Source organism: Amblyraja radiata, chromosome 24, assembly GCF_010909765.2.
Source record: "Amblyraja radiata isolate CabotCenter1 chromosome 24, sAmbRad1.1.pri, whole genome shotgun sequence".
In the NCBI taxonomy this organism is placed as follows: Eukaryota; Metazoa; Chordata; class Chondrichthyes; order Rajiformes; family Rajidae; genus Amblyraja; species Amblyraja radiata.
This window is the reverse complement of record NC_045979.1, coordinates 10923994-10943422: the sequence shown is the minus strand read 5'-3', so window position 1 is coordinate 10943422 and position 19429 is coordinate 10923994. Positions and strand designations below refer to the sequence as shown.

General features: G+C 42.3%; 1 protein-coding gene across 4 annotated transcripts in view; it reads right to left on the bottom strand.

The window, feature by feature from the left end:
• Positions 1-446: 446 nt before the first annotated feature.
• tspan18 (tetraspanin 18) overlaps positions 447-19429 on the bottom strand; it is a 102568-nt gene continuing 83585 nt past the window's right edge. For all 4 annotated transcript variants that reach the window (XM_033042419.1, XM_033042421.1, XM_033042423.1 and 1 more), the window contains 7 exons: positions 11262-11362; positions 10725-10919; positions 6709-6783; positions 6516-6614; positions 5652-5831; positions 1908-1991; positions 447-1763 (listed from right to left, as the gene is read on the bottom strand). In XM_033042419.1, coding sequence (XP_032898310.1) covers positions 1716-1763; positions 1908-1991; positions 5652-5831; positions 6516-6614; positions 6709-6783; positions 10725-10919; positions 11262-11362 — 782 coding nt within the window. In that variant the 3' untranslated portion in view covers positions 447-1715. The remainder of the gene's footprint in view (positions 1764-1907; positions 1992-5651; positions 5832-6515; positions 6615-6708; positions 6784-10724; positions 10920-11261; positions 11363-19429) is intronic.

Sequence of the window (19429 nt, the reverse complement as noted above, 5' to 3'; positions counted from 1 at the left end):
TGCCCTGCCACTCTGAGATGCCTGAATGTCTGAGTTCCTCCAGCACCTTTTGTATTTGCTCAAGATTCAACACGGCTGTTCCTTGTGCTCCATCAAGATATGGCAGTGTTCCTCTCTTTAGGTCTCATAAGTGAAAGGAATGCTAAGTCAAAGCTGATACACCTCTAATGGATGTTGAGATCGGAATTAAGATTCATGAAGCAAACCAAGCTATTGGTGTCAACATACCCCACATACCCGTTAATAAGGGGAGTTTATTCTACATCATTGGCTCATACGTTTAACAACTTAATGAAGCCTAGAATAGTTCCACAGAACTAGAGATGGACTTTTTGTGATATCTTTCATGAGTAATAAGCCAGATCTGGGCCCTGTAGTTTAGCCTGCGTCTAAGGCAATGTACCATGAGAAGCAGCACAATCTAATCATCCGGTCTATTCTGAGAGTTTATAAGAAGTTCAGTTTATGGTTCTGGTATCAGATCCCAGCCCGTCTCATACATCATAAGGAACTATCAATGTGGGAATTTAAAAGTAAATTTATGTTTGCATTAGAAATAATCATTTTAAGGGAGCTGATGCAGACTCATTTCTGAAGGCATTGCCCAGTGGAATGAATGCTTCATTAAGTCTCGATCTGAATCATTTTAAAGGTTTTCAATACACAGAGGACTGACAAGCATTGTGAACAAAGACCTAATGGCATAGCATAATAAATAAATGTTAGCGTGAAAAATATGTGATGTCTTCTGTTGCTGTTTCTCCATACTCTGCATTGAAGTGAATTTCTGTGTGTGTGTGCATGTGTGTACCACCAGAACAAGGTGATAAAACCAGTGCATGACTACAAAAAAGACACCTATCTCCTTTCATTCTCAGAGAAAAACCCATTGGAAAACACTGTGTTCCTACAGTGGCAGCTCGAAACATAAACTAACTCGTTTCTGACATGTTAATGCACTGTCCAGCAGAATGACAGAGAGCACGTTGTTTGATGGGATTTTGGGACGGGTAGATTTCCATTCTCTGCAGGCTAGCTTGCTTGGCGATGCGACCAAGTTGAATTCCCAACTGGATGCGGAGAAGGGAATGTAGTGTGGGATAGAAGGTTTTAATTGAGAAGGGTGCTACGTATTACTTTAGTCTTCTCACAAATGACCACAAAAACACAAAACTTGCGCACTGCTATTTGTTGGGGGATTGAAAGAGCGGTGAGGTGCAAACTACAAAGTGCAATGGGGATAATAAATTAAAAGGGTCATTTACATTGCATGCATTCAGATTTAGACTCAAAAGCACAGTCACTATTGCCAATATTTTTACAGAAAAAATATGAGAATTAAGTTTACAATATTATCTATTACATTGTAAAATAATTAATTTCATTTTACTTTGACACCTGGCCATAAACCCATTGAATAAAGGGCAGTAATTCTGAATGTAAAGTTACGTAGAGTATTGTCAAAAGAAGTAACAAAATTATATAGACTTGGACAAAAGTATTAAGATGGTTGTCTTTTATCTTCCTGGTGGTTCTTTGTTGCTCCTCAAAGCCAATTTCAGCCATGTTTTGATTGTAGCTTTAGTAGATCATTGCCAGCTATGCTCATCCATTCAGTTGTTGATCAGATAGTGTAGGATTTCTCATGCTGCCTGTATTCTGTTTAAAGTGACTGGAACTATAGCTTCATTCCTTTGGCCTGATGATAACCAATATTAGTTATAGGTCCGGTATATGAAGATTGCAAAACCCATTGCACAAAGCTGCAAAGAAGATGGAACCAGATTTTACTCAATGCGGTGACACAACGTTTGCTCTTAGATCATAAATAAAATGGATTCGGCCACGAAGGGAGATCATTTGACCCATTATAACAGTGCATGGTCTTCAAGAGTCCACCTGCTTACCTCTATTAAGAGTACTATTATACTGAATGCACCAATTAAATGAACGTAGCTCCGAAAATTCTCTGCAATCATTGAGAAACATCCCTGAAAAAAGTAAAGATAAATGTAGGTTTCACATAGTGTACAGGGATTCAACCCCGTGCAATAAATCATGAACATCTTGAGTGCTGTCAATGATGACCCAGCTCTGCTGGTCATTCCCTCTGTGGCAGCTGAGACAATGGCATGATGGCCACGGCCACAAGACAACTGGAGACCATTGGAGATGAAAGTACACTCGTGTCTCATCATTCTTCTCACACCCCACTTCTCCCTCATTTCACATTCACTTCTATACTGACAAGATTCAGAAGTAGTCTGAAGAAGGATCTCGACCCCAAACATCACCTATTCCTTTTCTCCAGAGATGCTGTCTGACCCGTTGAGTTTTGTGTCTATCTTCAGTTTAAACCAGCATCTACAGCTTCTTCCTACACAAGATTCAGATGGCGTCCACTTGCTCCATTTGACTGGTTTCTCTCCTGAGCCTCGCCATAACTTGCTTGGCTTTTCATTTCAGATAGCCAGGAAGTACTAACACTACCTGGCCTGGGTTACCAGAAAAGAAGAGAAGGACTTTGACACACAGATCCAACAGCTCAGACCCTCGCACCTCAAAAGTTCAACAGTTCATACGTTCATAGGTTATAGGGGAAGAATTAGGCCATTCGGCCCATCAATTCCACTCTGCCATTCAATCATGGCAGATCTATCTCTCCCGCCCAACCCCATTCCCCTACCTTCTCCCCATAACCATTGACACATGTACTAATCAAGAATCGTGTAGAGTTATGACAGGTTACAGGGGTGAGATCTACATGTGGTTAATCATCTGGTTATTATTGGGTTCAGGAAGATGGAGCAAGAACAGCCCTTGCGGGGCAGAGCTGCACGCCACTTCTGTTCCGGTGACTCTAATATTTATGATGAAATCTCAGGTAAGGGGTTGGGGGGTGGGGGGGGGGAGAACAATTTAAGGTGAAGGGGGAATGATTTAAAATAAGTCTGAGGGGAAGCTTTTTTACACATAGGGAGGTGGGTATATGGAACGAGCCTATCAGAGGATGTAGTTGAGGCAGATACTATTATTACGTTTAAGAGACATTTGGACAGGTACATGGATAGGATAGGTTTAGAGGGTTACAGTCCGTGTCAAGCATGGGCATGTGTGATTAGTGTAGTTGGGGCATGTTGGCCGGCGTGGGCTAGAAGGGCCTGTGTCCATGCTGTTTGACTCTGACTCTCAAACCTCTCAACAAAGACTGTTCGAGGTGCATTTGTCTGCTCCACATAACCGTGACTGTGTAGGATTGTGGTCCTGACATCCAGGGGCCTGCATCCAGTGCCACAATGTTTTAGCCTGTGTCAGAGTGTCATGCTTGTCTTCCCATTGCAGATCAAGTACTGACCCTGTTCAATCAGAATGGGGCTTGGATCTTAAACAAAATCCCTGGAGGACATTAAGGCAGAGAAAAGGAGACACAGATAAGTAAAGGCGCGATGGATACAGCAAGAAGTGAGGTAGCTCCGTGGTACGAGAAGAAACTGTGGGGGCGAGGGAACAGCAAAGTCATTAAAGGAGCACTGAAGGAATAGCAGAGACCATGAGAAGCAAGGTAACTTGGTTTGATCCTGACTTCAGATACTGTTTGTGTTGAGTTTGCACGTTCTCCCTGTGACCCCGTGTCTTTCCTCCGGGTGCTCTGGATTCCCCCCACGTCCCAAAATCGTGCTGGCTTGTAGATTCATCAGCCTTTGCAAATTGCCCTTAACGTGTAGGAAGTGGATAAAAAAGCGGGACAACATAGAACTAGTATTAACTGGTGATCAATGGTCGGTGTGGCCATGGGATACTGCTGTATGTTTACAACTAAAAACTAAATGTCACAGATTAGATACATTGCATGCCTGCCAACAGATGCTACCTGACATGCTGAGCTTCTCCAGCGATTCCTCTATTTTTGTTGCATGTTTCAGAGAAAAGATTTCTATCATTAAATGGAGAAAGAATCAGAAACCATCAAAAGGGGAAACTAGGAAGTAGCTTAATTAAAATCCAAGACTTGTCAGATATACACAGATGGAGATTTTGTGAAAGACTGCTTGTTATTAGCATGTGGGATGGTGTTGTTGCATCCCAAAGTTTCAGACTTTTAAAGAAAAAACAATTTGAACCACATGACTGATCAATGCTAGGTTTAGGTGGTGGCATTTTTAGCGGCACAGTGGCATAGCAGTGGAGTTCAGCCTTATGCCCCTGTCCCACTTAGGAAACCTGAGTGGAAACCTCTGGAGACTTTGCGCCCCACCCAAGGTTTCCGTGCGGTCCCCGGAGGTTTTTGTCCGTCTCCCTACCTGCTTCCACTACCTGCAACCTCCGGCAACCACCTGCAACCTCCGGGAACCGCACGGAAACCTTGGGTGGGGCGCAAAGTCTCCAGAGGTTTCCGTTCAGGTTTCCTAAGTGGGACAGGGGCATTAATGGCGCCAGGGACCTGGGTTCGAACGTGACCAGGGGTGCTGTCTGTGTGGAGTTTGTACATTATTCCTTGACCATGTGGGTTTTCTCCATGTGCTCCGGTTTCCTCCCACACTCCAAAGATGAGCAGGTTTGTAGGTTAATTGGCTTCTGTAAATTGTCCCTGATGTGTAGTATAGAACTAGTGACTGGGTGATCATTAAACGGTGCAGACTCAATGGGCCAAAGGGCCTGCTTCCGCGTTGTATCTCTAGACCAAATTCACTTTTCTCTATGGTGGAAGCATGTGGCAGCAAACTTTATGACCTTCTCCTTGGCATCAGATGCAACTACTCATGGTCATGTGGAGGTGAGTAGTGATGAGAATGCAAAAAGGGTTTAAGCTGATGTCGATAAGCTGAGTAATTGGGTTCTAACTTAACAAATGAAGTAACATGTCAGGTTAACCTAACTGGTAGAAACAAAGCAGAAACACTCTGTAGTTGTAAAATGGTGAGAGATTGGAGTTATTAATTTTCCAAGGGACCTGAGTCTTTGTGCACAATTCACTGGGTGGCACAGTGGCACAGCTGGTAGTGTTGCTAAATGACAAACGCCAGAAACCCAGGTTCGATCCTGACCCCGGGTGCAGTCTGTGCGGAGTTTGCACCTTCTCCCTGTGGCAGCATGTGCTTCCTCTGGGTGCTCCGGTTTCCTCCCACATCCCAAAGACATGCGGGTTTGTAGGTTAATTGGACTGTAAATTCCCCCTAGTGCGTAGGGAGTGGGAGCAATAGTGGAATAACATAGAACTGGTGTGAATGGATGATCAATGGTTAGCTTGGACTTGGTACGCTGAAGGGCCTGTTTCCATGCTGTATCTCTAAACTAAACCAAATTAATATGCAAGAATAGAAGGCAAATAGAAAAGTAAATTATTTTCATTGTAAAATGGTTTGAGTAGAAAAATGAAGATGTCATATTACATTTATAAAAGTTCTTGGTGAGACCGCAGAAGATAGACATAAAGTGCTGGAATAACTCAGCGGGTCGTGCAGCATATCTGGAGAGAAGAGAAGAGGAATAGGTGATGTTTTGGGCAAGACCCTTCACTCAGAGTGTTGTGTACAATCTTGATGTTGTTTCCTGAGGAAGCATAGACTTGTTATAGAAGGAGTGCAGCCAGACCGGATCCAGGGATGACAGATCTGGTACATGAGGAGCTAGTGAATACCAGTCTCATTTACCTTGTTATTTATGTAGCCAGCGTCTCCTTGTACACATTTGCTCTTATCCAGGATGTGCTCCAGTGGAGATGCCCTATTCCTCTTGCAGCACGATTCGGGGAGCAGTCTGTTTGGGAAAAGCCAGTGGAAAGTGGAATTCTGTCCAAAGTCTCGAGGGCCATTTACACCACAACAGGAGAACTGCAATGACAAGTCAAAACGCTATACCTTTGATATAAATTCACCTTAACAAAGAAAAATATTAAAGGGTATGAGGGCCAGAGAAGCAAGTGGGATTAGACCAATAGTGTCATGACCACATTCAATGGGCAGAATGGCCTGTTTCTCTCAGTAAGGTCAGGCAGTGCAACACAGCGAGTTCTTAAACATCTTGTCACACAGCATTTACAAATGTGTACTTCAGCAGGGTGGGGTGGGGAGGGGGGGGGGGGGAGAATGTGGTAACATTATAATAATAATGTTCCACAAACCCAGTGGAACAGGTTTTAAAGCATAAACAGCGTAAAAACTAATCTAACTTCAGCCTTGGCTGTGACCTGGTGGCTATCAGCTTTAGTGAGCCCATAGGTCAAGACTGAGTAAGGCGCTGTTGCCTAAGAATGTTGTCCATGAATCACAACCAACACCATTGCTCCCAGGCTAGAGCAGAAGAAATGTCCTTTGGTCAAGAGAACTGTCCTTTGAACCTTCACCCAATAGATGGAACGTTGCCAGTTGAAATGCATTACAAGGCCAAGCTGGCTGTTGAGACACACATGGTTGAGGCACAAGTTGGCAGCTGATACCTATTGTACATCTATTGAGCATTGAACAGTGTCTTTGGGGGATGGGAAGCAGGGATTTCCTTCATTAAAATAAACTTACATCCATCATAATTACGTTCCAGGTCTTCGAAAAAGCATCGGTAGAATTGTCACCTTTATATTTCATCTGCAATTCTTTTAAAAAGTAATCCTTTTGTATCTAAATATAAATGAGAGTGTTGGTATTTGGTACTCCACAACCTTGAGTAAATGGCAGAAAAGTAAGCATTTTTGTTGCTGGTGATTGCACCTACCTGCTTTCTGAAGACTAATGCAAGGACGGCAGCGACCAATTCCAGGATAAAAATGATCAAAATAAGCAGCAAAAACTGCAAATGACAGGAGACAGCGAATTAATTTTTTAATTACCATTAGAGTCATGTTGTGAGGAAGAGCAAAGTCACAACAGTCCACATGAAAGTGCAATTCCCATTTAAGAAATGTAACATCAAGCATTTCAAACCAGAGATATTGATCTGGTGAACAGCATCCTATTTCAGGGTGTTCTTTATCCTGCCTTCCTGGGGCTTTCAATACTTTCAGCCACTGCAGTTGGACTTTAAGCTTTACAGATACAGTAGGGAAACAGGCCCATCAGCCCACTGAGTCCACGCCGACCAGCGATCCCCGCACACTAACACTATCCTACACACACTCGGGACAATTTTTAGAATGTTACCAAAGCGAATTAATCTCCAAACCTGTATGTCTTTGGAGTGTGTGAGGAAACTGGAGCACCCGGAGAAAACCCATGCGGTCACAGGGAGAACATGCAAACTCCGTACAGACAGCAGACAGTCAGCACCCATAGTCAGGATCAAAGCCGGTCTCTGGGCCCTGTAAGTCAGCAACTCTACTGCTGAGCAATTGTGATTTCAGAAGCTAGTCACCTTGTCTCGTATACAATCAGTTACAAAGTTATCAATCTCTATCACTTTATATGAGAGAAGGTTTAAAACACATGTGGACATTATTAATGCAACATATAAAATTTTGACTTGAGTCTAGGAAAATGAAGCAAAAATAATTTGGCACGGTACATGATGTAATGCTGTATAAACGATGCAAGATGTAATACAGATGAACTGGAATCACCAGTAGGGGCTGCTCATAACCTGGAGAATAGATTCCCCAAATAGACTCTAGGAATATGCTTTTCAGAGAGACACATCTGCATTAAATCCTTATTTTCAAAGAACTCAGATTTGGTCTTTCTTAGTTACGTTTATAATAATGGTGGACATTCGATGAAGGGGTGAGGGGTAATGTAAAGAACACCGGCAATAAAAAAAGGAAGACAAAGAGCTTATCTTTATATTCATGTTTATTGGCTATGGGAATCACTGGCTAAGCCAGCTTTTATTGCTGATTCGCCTTCCTGAACCTCTCCAGTCCAAATGGTGCTGGGAAAGGAGTTCCAAAATTTAGACCCAGAGATAATGTGGTAATCAGTGTATTTACATTTTTAGCTGACCAGCGATCCCCGCGCACTAACACTATCCTACACACACTAGGGATTAGTCTACAAACCTGCACGTCTTTGGAGTGTTGGAGGAAACTGGAGCTCGCAGAGAAAATCCATACGGTCACAGGGAGAACGTACAAACTCCGTACAGACAGCACCCATAGTCTGGATCAAACCCAGGTCTCTGCCGCTGTAATGCACCAACTCTACCGCTGCGCTATCTTGCAGGGGAACCTGCACATGTTGGTCTTCCCACAAAGCTGCTGACCTTCCCATTCAATATAGGGCTCAGGGTTTGGGACGGGTGCCGATGGCTTCACACTGCAACAGGCCGATCTCTACTTCATGGATCCAGTGCCACCAGGACACTGGGCTTTAAAGTGAGGAAATAAGAAATTGCAAATCTCCTTGGGTCAAGATCGGACTTTTCAGAGACTTGGAGGTTGCAAGATGGCATTGGAACATGTTACCTGTCAGCATGCTGTTCCAGAAGAGGATCTATTGTACTCATGTATAATATGCTCTGACAGGATAGCCTGCAAAACAAGCATTCCAATGTGTCTTTGTACATGTGGCAATAATATTTTTTTTAAATAACGTGGGAATGGTGGTTGGGGATATTGAAACTTTATTCCAAAGCTTCTTGTTTGTTGGAGCCAAGGAAGGTAGAAGGGAAAGATAAAAGTGATTTTTTTTTTGTGAGGTAGTGAAACAAAAATGTAAAAACGGAAAGGTTGCAGCAGTTTTTCATTTCAACTGTGATGATGTTGAAAATATTAATGATATAGCCACAACCTTTATTAGATACAACTGCTTGTTGAAGATCATCATAGTTTTTTTTCCCACTAGAAAGAGCAAAAGAGTGCAGTTTAACATCTAATCCGAAAGAATATATGTCTGACAAAGTAGTACCATGAATTCCACCCTGAATTTTCAGCTTATTTTGTTTTGATATTTCTTGACTGGGATTGGAACTTACAATTTTATGGCCTCCTGGCAACAGTGTAAACAAATGCATCAAATCTGTCCACTCAGCAGGAATACCCAAGGAAGAGCCTATATTTTGAAGTCCTTGGGTGTGTGGCAATATTTTACAGGACCCACTAAAGGTAAGTTAATACCAACAAGGAGACCATCAGAGCCTATAAATAGCATTAGAGGTTGTCACAATGGGAATGATGGCACTTTAGTTATGTTATTGGACTACTAATCCAAAGTCCAAAACTAATGAGCTAGGAAGTTAAACTTATGTCATAAAGTTATACAGCATAGAAACAAGCCCTTTGGCCGCCAAGACCTTGTCAACCATCAACCACCCATTTCTACACGGACCCATTTTATTCTCCCAACATTCCCTTCAACAACCCCCTAGAGATTACCCCTCACATATACACAAGGGACACTTTACACTGGCCAATTAACCTATGAACCTAAGGTAGACACAAAATGCTGGAGTAACTCAGCGGGTCAGGCGACATCTCTGGAGAGAAGGAATGGGTGATATTTAGGTTCGAGTCCCTTCTTCAGACCCGAAACGTTTCGACCCGAAACGTCGCCCATTCCTTCTCTCCTGAGATACTGCCTGACCTGCTGAGTTACTCCAGCATTTTGTGTCTACCTTCGATTTAAACCAGCATCTGCAGTTCTTTCCGACACAACCTTTGAACCTATATGTCAACGGGATGTGAGAGGAAACCAGAGCACCTGGAGGAAACACAAACAGTGACAGGAAGAATGCACAAATTCACGTAGACAGCACCCGAAGTGAGGATCGAACCCAGGATTCAGGTGCAATGGGCTCTGTGCCATTCCAAAGGTAAACACTAGTAATGATGACCATGAAAGTATTGGTTTATCATACAGTGAACCTGGTTCACAAATTCTACCTGGGGTAGATAAATTGACACTTGACGTGAGACTACAGGACTGTGGCATGGTGGTTGATGCTTAAATTCCCTCAGAAATGGCAAAACAAACGATTCCGTAGCACTCAATTTGCTGAACATTCTCAAGAGCTGTGAAGCAATGGCCAATAAATCTTGGAATTTCCAGTCATACACCATTTGAATTAAAATAAAAAAAGATGGGGGAGTTTAGGAGAAACTCCTGTTTTTGCAGGAGTTTGTGTGTTTGAGTTTAGTTTATTGTCACGTGGACCAAGGTACAGTGAAAAGCTTTTGTTGAGTGCGAGCCAGTCAGCAGAAAGACAATACGTGATTACAACTGAGTCATCCGTAGTGTACAAACACATGATAAAGGGAATAACATGAATAATGTTTAATGCAAGATAAAGTCCTGTAAAGTCTGATCAAAGGTAGTCTGAAGGTCTCCAATGAGGTAGATAGTAGGTCAGGTCTCTTTCTAATTGTTGGTAGGATGGTTCAGTTGCCTGATAACAGCTGGGAAGAAACTGTCCCTGAATCTGGACATGTGCGTTTTCACACTTCCATACCTCTTGCCTGATGGGAGAGGGGAGAAGAGGGAGTGACCGGGGTGCGACTCATCCTTGATTATGCTGGTGGCCTTGCCGAGGCAGCGTGAGGTATAAATGGAGTCAATGGAAGGGAGGATGGCTTGTTCGATGGTCTGTGCTGCGTCCACAATTTATTGCGGTCTTGGATGGAGCTGTTCCCAAACCATGCTGCGATGTACCCCGATAACATTTGTACGCTTGCAACATTGATTATGAACCAGGGCATTGGACTATTGCTTGAGTAAAATACAAATTGAATGGTTAGCAATCATTCAAATACCTCTGAATAATTTAAAAAAATAATGTAAAGCATGTTGAGTTGCTGTACATACTGTCATAAGCAGTTGTTTGCTCTCTCGGATTGCTCCCCAGCAGCCTAGGAAGCCTAGGAAGAAGAGAATGACCCCGACCGACAGGATGATGTAGGCCCCTGTATATATTAATGGGTTTGCAGCCACAATGTTCTTGAAGCCATTGGGGTTGGTTGTCACCCAAATGCCAACTCCAAGCAAACAAATACCTCCTGCCTGTAACAAACAGAGCAATGTTATTACACTGAGGTCCGACCTCCTGCATTACAATTCACTGAGAATTCTGCAAACTATCTCCATGACCCCTGGATAAAATTTCATAAATGTTTCTGATAAAGTATCAGTTATCTCATAATACAATTAAGCTGCAATCTAGACTTTAATAAAATGACACAGTATGCATTTGATTCAAATTATTGAATTAAAATTGCCGTTGCCATGGACACAGGATTTAACATGCTTTCTTATATTTACTGATCACATTAATATTCTGCGGGTTTTCTACCAAAATCCCATCTCTCACAGCTGTTCAAAAAATGTCACCATTCAGTTACTTACAATAATTAAACTATTGGACAGAAACATTAGGTACTTGAGGCAGGTCCAAGATTTTTCCATTTGGACTCCAATACTTGTGTTCGTTTTAAAGAATGTTTGATCTGTGAAGGCAAGCAAAAGAACATTACAGTTTACCATTTGCTATCATTTAATTACCAATTTAGTTTGGGTTAATTCCTTTACAAGAAGCTTCCTAATGTACGGATTATCACAATAGTAAGCAGGCTAAACTGGTCATAATAGTTCAGTTAGTGCCTTTCATCCATGAAGTCAGTCAGGAAAGGTTGCAGTCAGGAACATAATGTGAAATGGATTGCTTCAGTTCTATCTGGTGGCACAGTTCCATAGAAAACATCTCAAAGGAATGGTGAACGAATTTAAAACTTCTTATCCTACAATTTCCTTCAATTTTAAAGTACTTCCTGAAACAACCTGAAGCTAGAAAATGTCAGCCTCTGTTTGCCTTAATCGTTCAGAGACATAATAATAATAGATTAAATGTTGTTGTGTTTATTTCTAAAGCTTTGAATTAACAATGTGTTTGTGATTAGATTAGATAAGATTGCTATAGTTGGAGCAGAGAACCCCACACGTTGATTGCCAGTTGAACAAACAACACAACTTAGAGTCACAGAGTCATAGAGACATACAGCATGAAAACAGGCCACCTTTGGTCCAACTTGCCCATGTCGACCAAGAAGCACCATCTACGCTCGTGCCATCTGCCTGCATTTGGCTCATATCCTTCAAAACCTTTCAATGTACCTTACCAAATGTCATTTAAATGTTGTTATTGTACCAGCCTCAACTTCCACCTTTAGCAACTCATTCCATGTACCCACCACGGTCTGGGTGAAACATTGCCCCTCAGGTTCCCATTAAATCTTTCCTCTCTCATCTTAAACCTTCGTCCTCTGGTTCTTGATTCCCCTACTTTGCTTTTTTGTTTTACTTTTAGTTTTTTTTAGTTTTAGAGATACAGCGTGGAGACAGGCCCTTCGGCCGACCAAGTCCACGTCGACTATCAATCACCCGTATACGCATTCTATGGTATCCCTCTTTCGTATACACTCCTTACACACTGGGGACAATTTGCAGAAGTCAATTAACCTACAAACCTGCTCGTCTTTGGAGTGTGGGAGGAAACTGGAGCACCCACGCGGTCACAAAGAAAACATGCAAAACATTATTGTAATTTACATGCATGCAGGGCAGCATAGTGGTGTAGAGCTGATGCCTCACTGCACCAGAAACCCAGGTCATCATGGACTCAGTGGGCAGAAGAGCCTGTTTCCATGCTGACCGTCGATCACCCCTTCACAATAGTTCTATGGTATCCCACTTTAGCATCCACTCTCAAAACACCAGGGGCAATTTACAGAGGTCTGCTATATCTTCCATGCTATATCTGCTGTATTAGAACGGAGACGAGGAAACACTTTTTCTCACAGAGAGTGGTGAGTCTGTGGAATTCTCTGCCTCAGAGGGCGGTGCAGGCGGGTTCTCTGGATGCTTTCAAGAGAGAGCTAGATAAGGCTCTTTAAAATAGCGGAGTCAGGGGATATGGGGAGAAGGCAGGAACGGGGTACTGACTGGGGATGATCAGCCATGATCACATTGAATGGCGGTGCTGGCTCGGGGCCAAATGGCCTACACCTGCACCTATTGTCTATTGTCTACCAATGTTACAAAATTTTGAGATTTAAAAAATCAAGTCTGCAATTTATCCCATCAAATAAAGCATAAAAAGAAGTTTAATTTGACACCTAACTCACTTTCATATCTTCAGTATTAAAAAAGTTATAGCCATTTTCATACTCGGAAATTAGCATCTTGTTCCCTATTGCTTTTCCATTGACTTAACACAAAAGCTGTGATCGAGGACAAAAGCCCATAACTTTATTAAAAATTAAGAGAACTGAAAGAAATTTTCAGTTATTATAGATTGAAGCATTATGAAACAAATATTAAACAATCTTACTTGGATGACCTGAAATTAAAGCATATAATTAGTTAGTTACCCAATTGTAGCTAATTCCAAAATTCAATTACTAGATCTAAACATCTATCCATTTCTTAAGGAAAGATTAACATTTTTAAATAGCCTAAGTGTCCAAAGAACATTCACACAAGAATTCACAATAAAACATGATTTTTAAATCTCATTGACATTAATTTATAGGCCAAATGGAAGGGATTTAGTGTTCAATTGCTGTAAATTAATGGCCATTTAAATCAGCTTGCCAGTAGGATTCTGTGGAACGCGCTGGTTTAAAACGCTGCCATTGCGGTGAATTTGTACCCCATGTCGGCATGAAAGATACTGCGGGATTGAATGGGCCCCCAAGTCAGCTACTCGCAACATAAAATTTTGTATAAAGGGATCTGAAGAAGCCCTTTTTAATGTAAAAATAAACAACCTACCTTGCCTTGTCCCCTACATGAGATCCGTCCCGTTGTCGGGGTTCGCGGCTTTAGAGGATGATTTTTAATCTACTATAACAATTAAATAACCCAATTTAGTTTAAAAATAGCCGCAGCGAACGAATTTCGCAGCGATTTCTCGTCAGCAACTAAGTAGCTGAACAACCTCGATTTCAACAGCCTAGAGAAAATCGTGTTTTAAACCCGCCCCCCTCTCAAAGGCGCCAAAGTCACGCACACGGGCAGTGGCAGAACTGCAGCGCCGCTGAAGGTAAGTTTTGCAACATACCTATATCGTCTATTGTCTTTCAATCAATTCAATCAATCAAAACAAAATCCTACGGGCAGTAGATAAAACCTATCACTCCCAAGCTGCAGTACTCTTTAGACAAAAGACTTTAGAGATACAGCGTGGAAATAAGTCCTTTGGCTCACTGAATCCACATCGACCAGCGATCCCCAGTACAATCCTATGGACAACTCACAATTTTACCAAAGCCAATTACCCGACAAACCTGTACGTCTTTGGAGTGTGGGATAAAACCAGAACTCCCGGAGAAAGTCCACGTGGTCACAGGGAGAACATCCAAACTCCATACAGACAGCACCCATAGTCAGGATCGAACCCGCGACTCTGGCGCTGTAAGGCAGCAACTCTACCGCAGCGCCGTTATGCCGCCCTACTCAGTAATGTTATTGATGGGGAGCTGTCTCTCCACAACGCATATTTTAGGCCTGATTCCCCTGTACACACAGCAAATTAGAGTGGCTCCAGTCTAAAGTTATGCAGCTGGCAGATCAACAGCACATCCAACAAACAATGGTTTCATTGACTGTTTTTCCTCAGCATAAAAGATTTTGCTTAATAAATAAAAATAACATAAAACCTATAATAGGAAACTGAATAAATAAACTGCGGATCATTTGGCTTTTGTAAAAGCTTCTGTTTAGATTTATATTGAATTTATAAAATATGTGCTCGCAAAACATTCAGATCATGTCAGAAGGAATAGGGGTAGAATTACGCCATTCGGCCCATCAAATCTACTCCCCCACTGTGGAAACATCCTCTCCACATGCACTCTATCCAAGCCTTTCACTGTTCTGTATGTTTCAATGAGGTCCCCCCTCATTCTTCTAAATTCCAACAAGTACAGGCCCAGTAGTGACAAACAATCATCATAGGCTAACCTACTCACTCCTAGGGTCATTCTATTAAACCTCCTCTGGACACTCTCCAGAGCTAGCATATCCTTCCTCAGAAATGGTGCCAAAAATTGCCCATTCATCTTTCCTTCTGTGCATTAAGGATATTGAGGTGTAAACTTTAGAGCAAAACACAAAGTGCTGGGAAAGCTCAGCGGGTCAGGCAGGTCTTGGATGAAACATCCCTACTGGATTAATATTTCCATACAAACATCCTAACATTTAAATTTATGTCCCTTGAAATTTGAATCTTTATGGCTTTGCTGAGCCTTTTCTTGGAACCATTTTATAAACAAACCAAGGTATTCATTTATTATTTTTTTATTTTTTTATTTATTAGAAGTAGTGTACATTACAGTGATTTAAGCCAAAAATAACATAATACATTTCCTGTACCACTGCATATTTTAAACTTTAAAAAAGAAGAAAAGGAAAGAGAATTATATAGGACAGTGAGTGCGTGAAAGAGTGATCAAGAGAGACCCTTAGAAACGTAAAACTCAAAAAAGAGGTAAGGAGAAAGCCAAAGAAAAAGAAAGGGAGAAAAAGAAAACTGAAGATATATAAAAGTTTTAAAAAAGAGAGATAAAAGGGATGTACCTACTTCTCATTTTTACTTCCCCCTCACCAGGTCCTGAAACCATTTATTTTCAAAGTTATGTTGCACCCTGTACTTGAAATAAGTCGATAAATGGAGACCAGATCTTTTGGAAATGGTCTGATTTACCTACTAGGAGGAATCTCATATCTTCCAGGTGTAACATTTCGGACATATTTGAAATCCACATATTTATCGTTGGTGTTGGGGCGTTTTTCCAGAATTTAAGTTTGAGTTTTTTTCCCGTTATTGAACCGTAATTAAGTAAGCTCTTTTCATTTAGTCAGTGAAAATTATGCTTTCATATCTTTACTCATTTCCTTTTGAAAATGTATGTACTGGAAGGATTCACGGATGCTGCTACCGTTGGGCAGGAGGTGCAGAAACCTGAAGTCCCACACCACCAGGTTCAAGAACAGCTACTTTCCTACGACTGTAAGGTTCTTGAACCAACCTGCACTAAACTAATCCTACCTTGGCAACCGAACACTGGGGTTAAGGAAAGAGCGTTCACATCGCGGCCCTGCTTCCACCAATCTTTCCAGCACCACACACAAGAAGCACAGGAAGCTACAAGACAGACGCCATTGTATGCAGATGCTGAGAAGTGTGTTCAGCTCTGGCTGAACAACTTCTAATCTTGTGTGTGGACTCGATAAGAAGAAGAGCCGAACACTACAGACTTCAGTCGGTAGAAGAGTCCCGACCCTAAACATAACACAAACCCATTTTCTCCAGAGATGCTGCCTGAGCCGCTGAGTTACGCCAGCACTTTGTGTCTATAGTTACTACAAAATACCACTTGCACTATCATATACTTTTTTCTAATTGTATTTTGCACCAATGTGTTGTGTTTTGCTGTTTTTTTACACCATCTTCTAAAATGTGTTTAATTTTTGTATTTAGTTTAGTTTAGTTTGTCACATGTGTGCAGTCTGGATCTATATGCCTGTGATGCTGCTGCAAGAATGATTCTCATTATACATTCCCCTCAATGTCCGTGTGCACATGAGCATAAACCCGACTTCACTTGAAACAGATTAATATTCCAACAAACCACAGGATGACGTCCTTCTGAGGCCCAGTGGTTGTTAGTCATGGATGGCAAGAGGTTTCCAAAGCTAACACAACCCATCCACTCCCATTGCACATGTATGTCACACAAATATAAGTTAGATATGAGTTACGAGTCAAGGTTGGAGCTCTAATCTCCAAGCTTAGACCTTCATTTTCTGCATCTAAATGGATGATAAAAGCCAACCACATCCTACTACTTGGCCACAGTGGTAACTTGTTGCTTTGACCCTGTGCAGCAGAGAACCACATTGCAGTGAGATACAGGCTCATCATTGAAATCTATCAACAAGCAAATGCCATGTCCATCGAACAGAGATGGGAAACTAGAGTCTATATCAATCTTGGACTTGCACACACGGTCAAAGCCGTTGGATTTTTGTTCCTGTATTCATTCACAAAATGTGAGCATCACTACCAGGCAAATATTAATCGACAACCCTTTAATGGTCTTGATACGGTTGGAGTCAGCTGCCTTCTTAAGCAGCTGCAAGGCAGTGAGCTGTCAGATATCAATTTGCATGACCTTAAGCCAGCAATAAAGAAGCTTGCAGCAATACAGTTCCAAGTCAGAGCAGTAGGTGACTTGGAGAATACAGGCAGGTAGTGGCCTCTCTGTGGTCTGGGTTTAAGAAATGCATTGTAGAATCCTTTGTTATTTGTTGCATTCACAAGTTGTAGATGGGTCACACTGTCACTTCTTCAGTTTTGGTTGTAATGGAGAACCAGGTCTTCCTGGTGGAGTTAGGTCATGTTGTGGGCAAGAATTGCAGGGGGGGGGGGGGGTTCACTATTCAAAAATGGCTGCCAACAGATAAAAGATCAGTTGTGAGAGGGATCATGTTACATCAGTACACAGCGGTACTGATCCATGATGATCTGGTAATAGGTAATAAAGATAATTAGGCTTTATCTTGCACTAATCGTTATTCCCTTATCATGTATCTACACACTGTAAATGGCTCGATTGTAATCATGTATTGTCTTTCTGCTGACTGGTAAGCACGTAACAAAAGCTTTTCACTGTACCTCAGTACACGTGACAATAAACTAAACTGAACTAAGGGCCTGGTGTAGGTTCAACTAGCATCACTGCCCAACCGGTCTAGGTTTTGGGCAGGCAGGAGGAGGTTAAAACAGTGACAGAAGTTTACTGCATTTTCTCATCGCTGACTGAGATGCGTTGAACGAGCTCAATAAATTTTGGAAATGAAATGCAAAGGTTTTTTGACTGCATAGATCCTTAAGGGCCTGTCCCACTTGGGCGATTTTTCAGTGGACTGCCGGCGACTGTCAAGTTTGCGGCACTCGCCACAAACACATCGCAAAGGCGGGGGCCATGGAAAGCAGGGGAGCGCTGTCTGAAATTCACACGGTGCAAAGCTCAGGTGATACAGACACACACCGCAATGAACAGAAAGGTTAAGACGGCTAGCACAGTCCTTTAAAAGAGGGGGGAGAGGGGGAGGGGAGAAGGGGGGGAGAAGGGGGAAGAAGGAGGGAAAAGGAGTGGAGACACTTTTAAGAAGCCAGACAACTTTTAAAATTTGGCGGGCATTTAACATTACCGGTCAATTATCCTTGGTTCTGAAAACTCGTGCTTACGTTAATTTTCCCCAATGAGCCAATGAAAATGCCCGGTCAACAAAGGCGATTAACTAAAACTACCTACGACTACCCATAACTACATGGTGACCCCACTACAACTTCACCTACGACTGCAGGATTATCGATTTTCTCCATGGTGACTAATTTTTGGTCGCAGAAAATATTTCAACATGTTGAAAAATTTGCGGCGACCATACTGAGGCCGCGACTAGTTCCTAGAATGTGGGAACTCCTCGCGACCATGAGGGAGACTCACCAGAGACCACCAGCGAACATGTGACAACCATGTGGCGATCATGAGGCGAGCGCAGTCTCCTGCACTCGCCTAAAAAGTCGCCTAAGTGCAAGTTCTATAGTGACACGGGACAGAGAGAATTGCTTGACTAATCTTCGCAGCCTTTATCCTTTATGGTTTTCAGCATGGTTTCCAAAAACATTGTTTCTTTTAAAGGTGGAGGGACACTTTGGATGTCTGCCCCTTGCTGTGCCTCTCTCCTATACAGCTGCAAAGCTGGCTGCAGAGGTTCCAGACATTCCACAAAATAAAAAAACATGAATTTTTAAACCATATAAACCTTACCCTATAGTTATAAATCACTTATCCAAATAGAGTAAAATATTGTTTAGGAAATAATCAGGCTCACATCTAATCACTTCCTCCCACAACTTTACAAGGCTTCCAGCTCCTTCACTCATACCTAGTGCCAGAGTATTATCAAGAGCCAATATTGCTTCACTATTCCACATCGGGTTTGTAACACAGCTTCCATTTATGTGGTGTTAATGGTTCATTGTTTGTTTTATTATCATGGGCAACATGATACTTTTTTTTGCATACAGATCAGCCAGACTATCACCATACATAAGCACTCATACACAGCATCAAGATGTTCAAAGAGGCCAATGTGCAACCAGAGCTGAGGGTTTAACACCTGGCCCAGTGCACAGCAGGAGCCAGGGTGGCAGCCAGAGACAGGGATTGGGAATGTGGAAATGTAGGCCTGATATGTGGCCAAGGCAGGGTTTCAGGAGCATGAGGCAGCCAGAGGTGAGCACTCAGACTTTATCTGGTAACTCTAACCCTGTGAGAAGTCAGAACTTGGGCAAAGATTCCTGTGCCTGAGGCCACATAAGTGTAAGTGTGTGTGTGCATGCGTGTGTGTGTGTGCATGTGTGTCTTTGTCTGTGTTTCTGTGCAGGTTTCTGTGTGTGTGATAGTGTTTGTGTCTGTCTGGGTGTGTTTGTGTGCCCTTGGCTG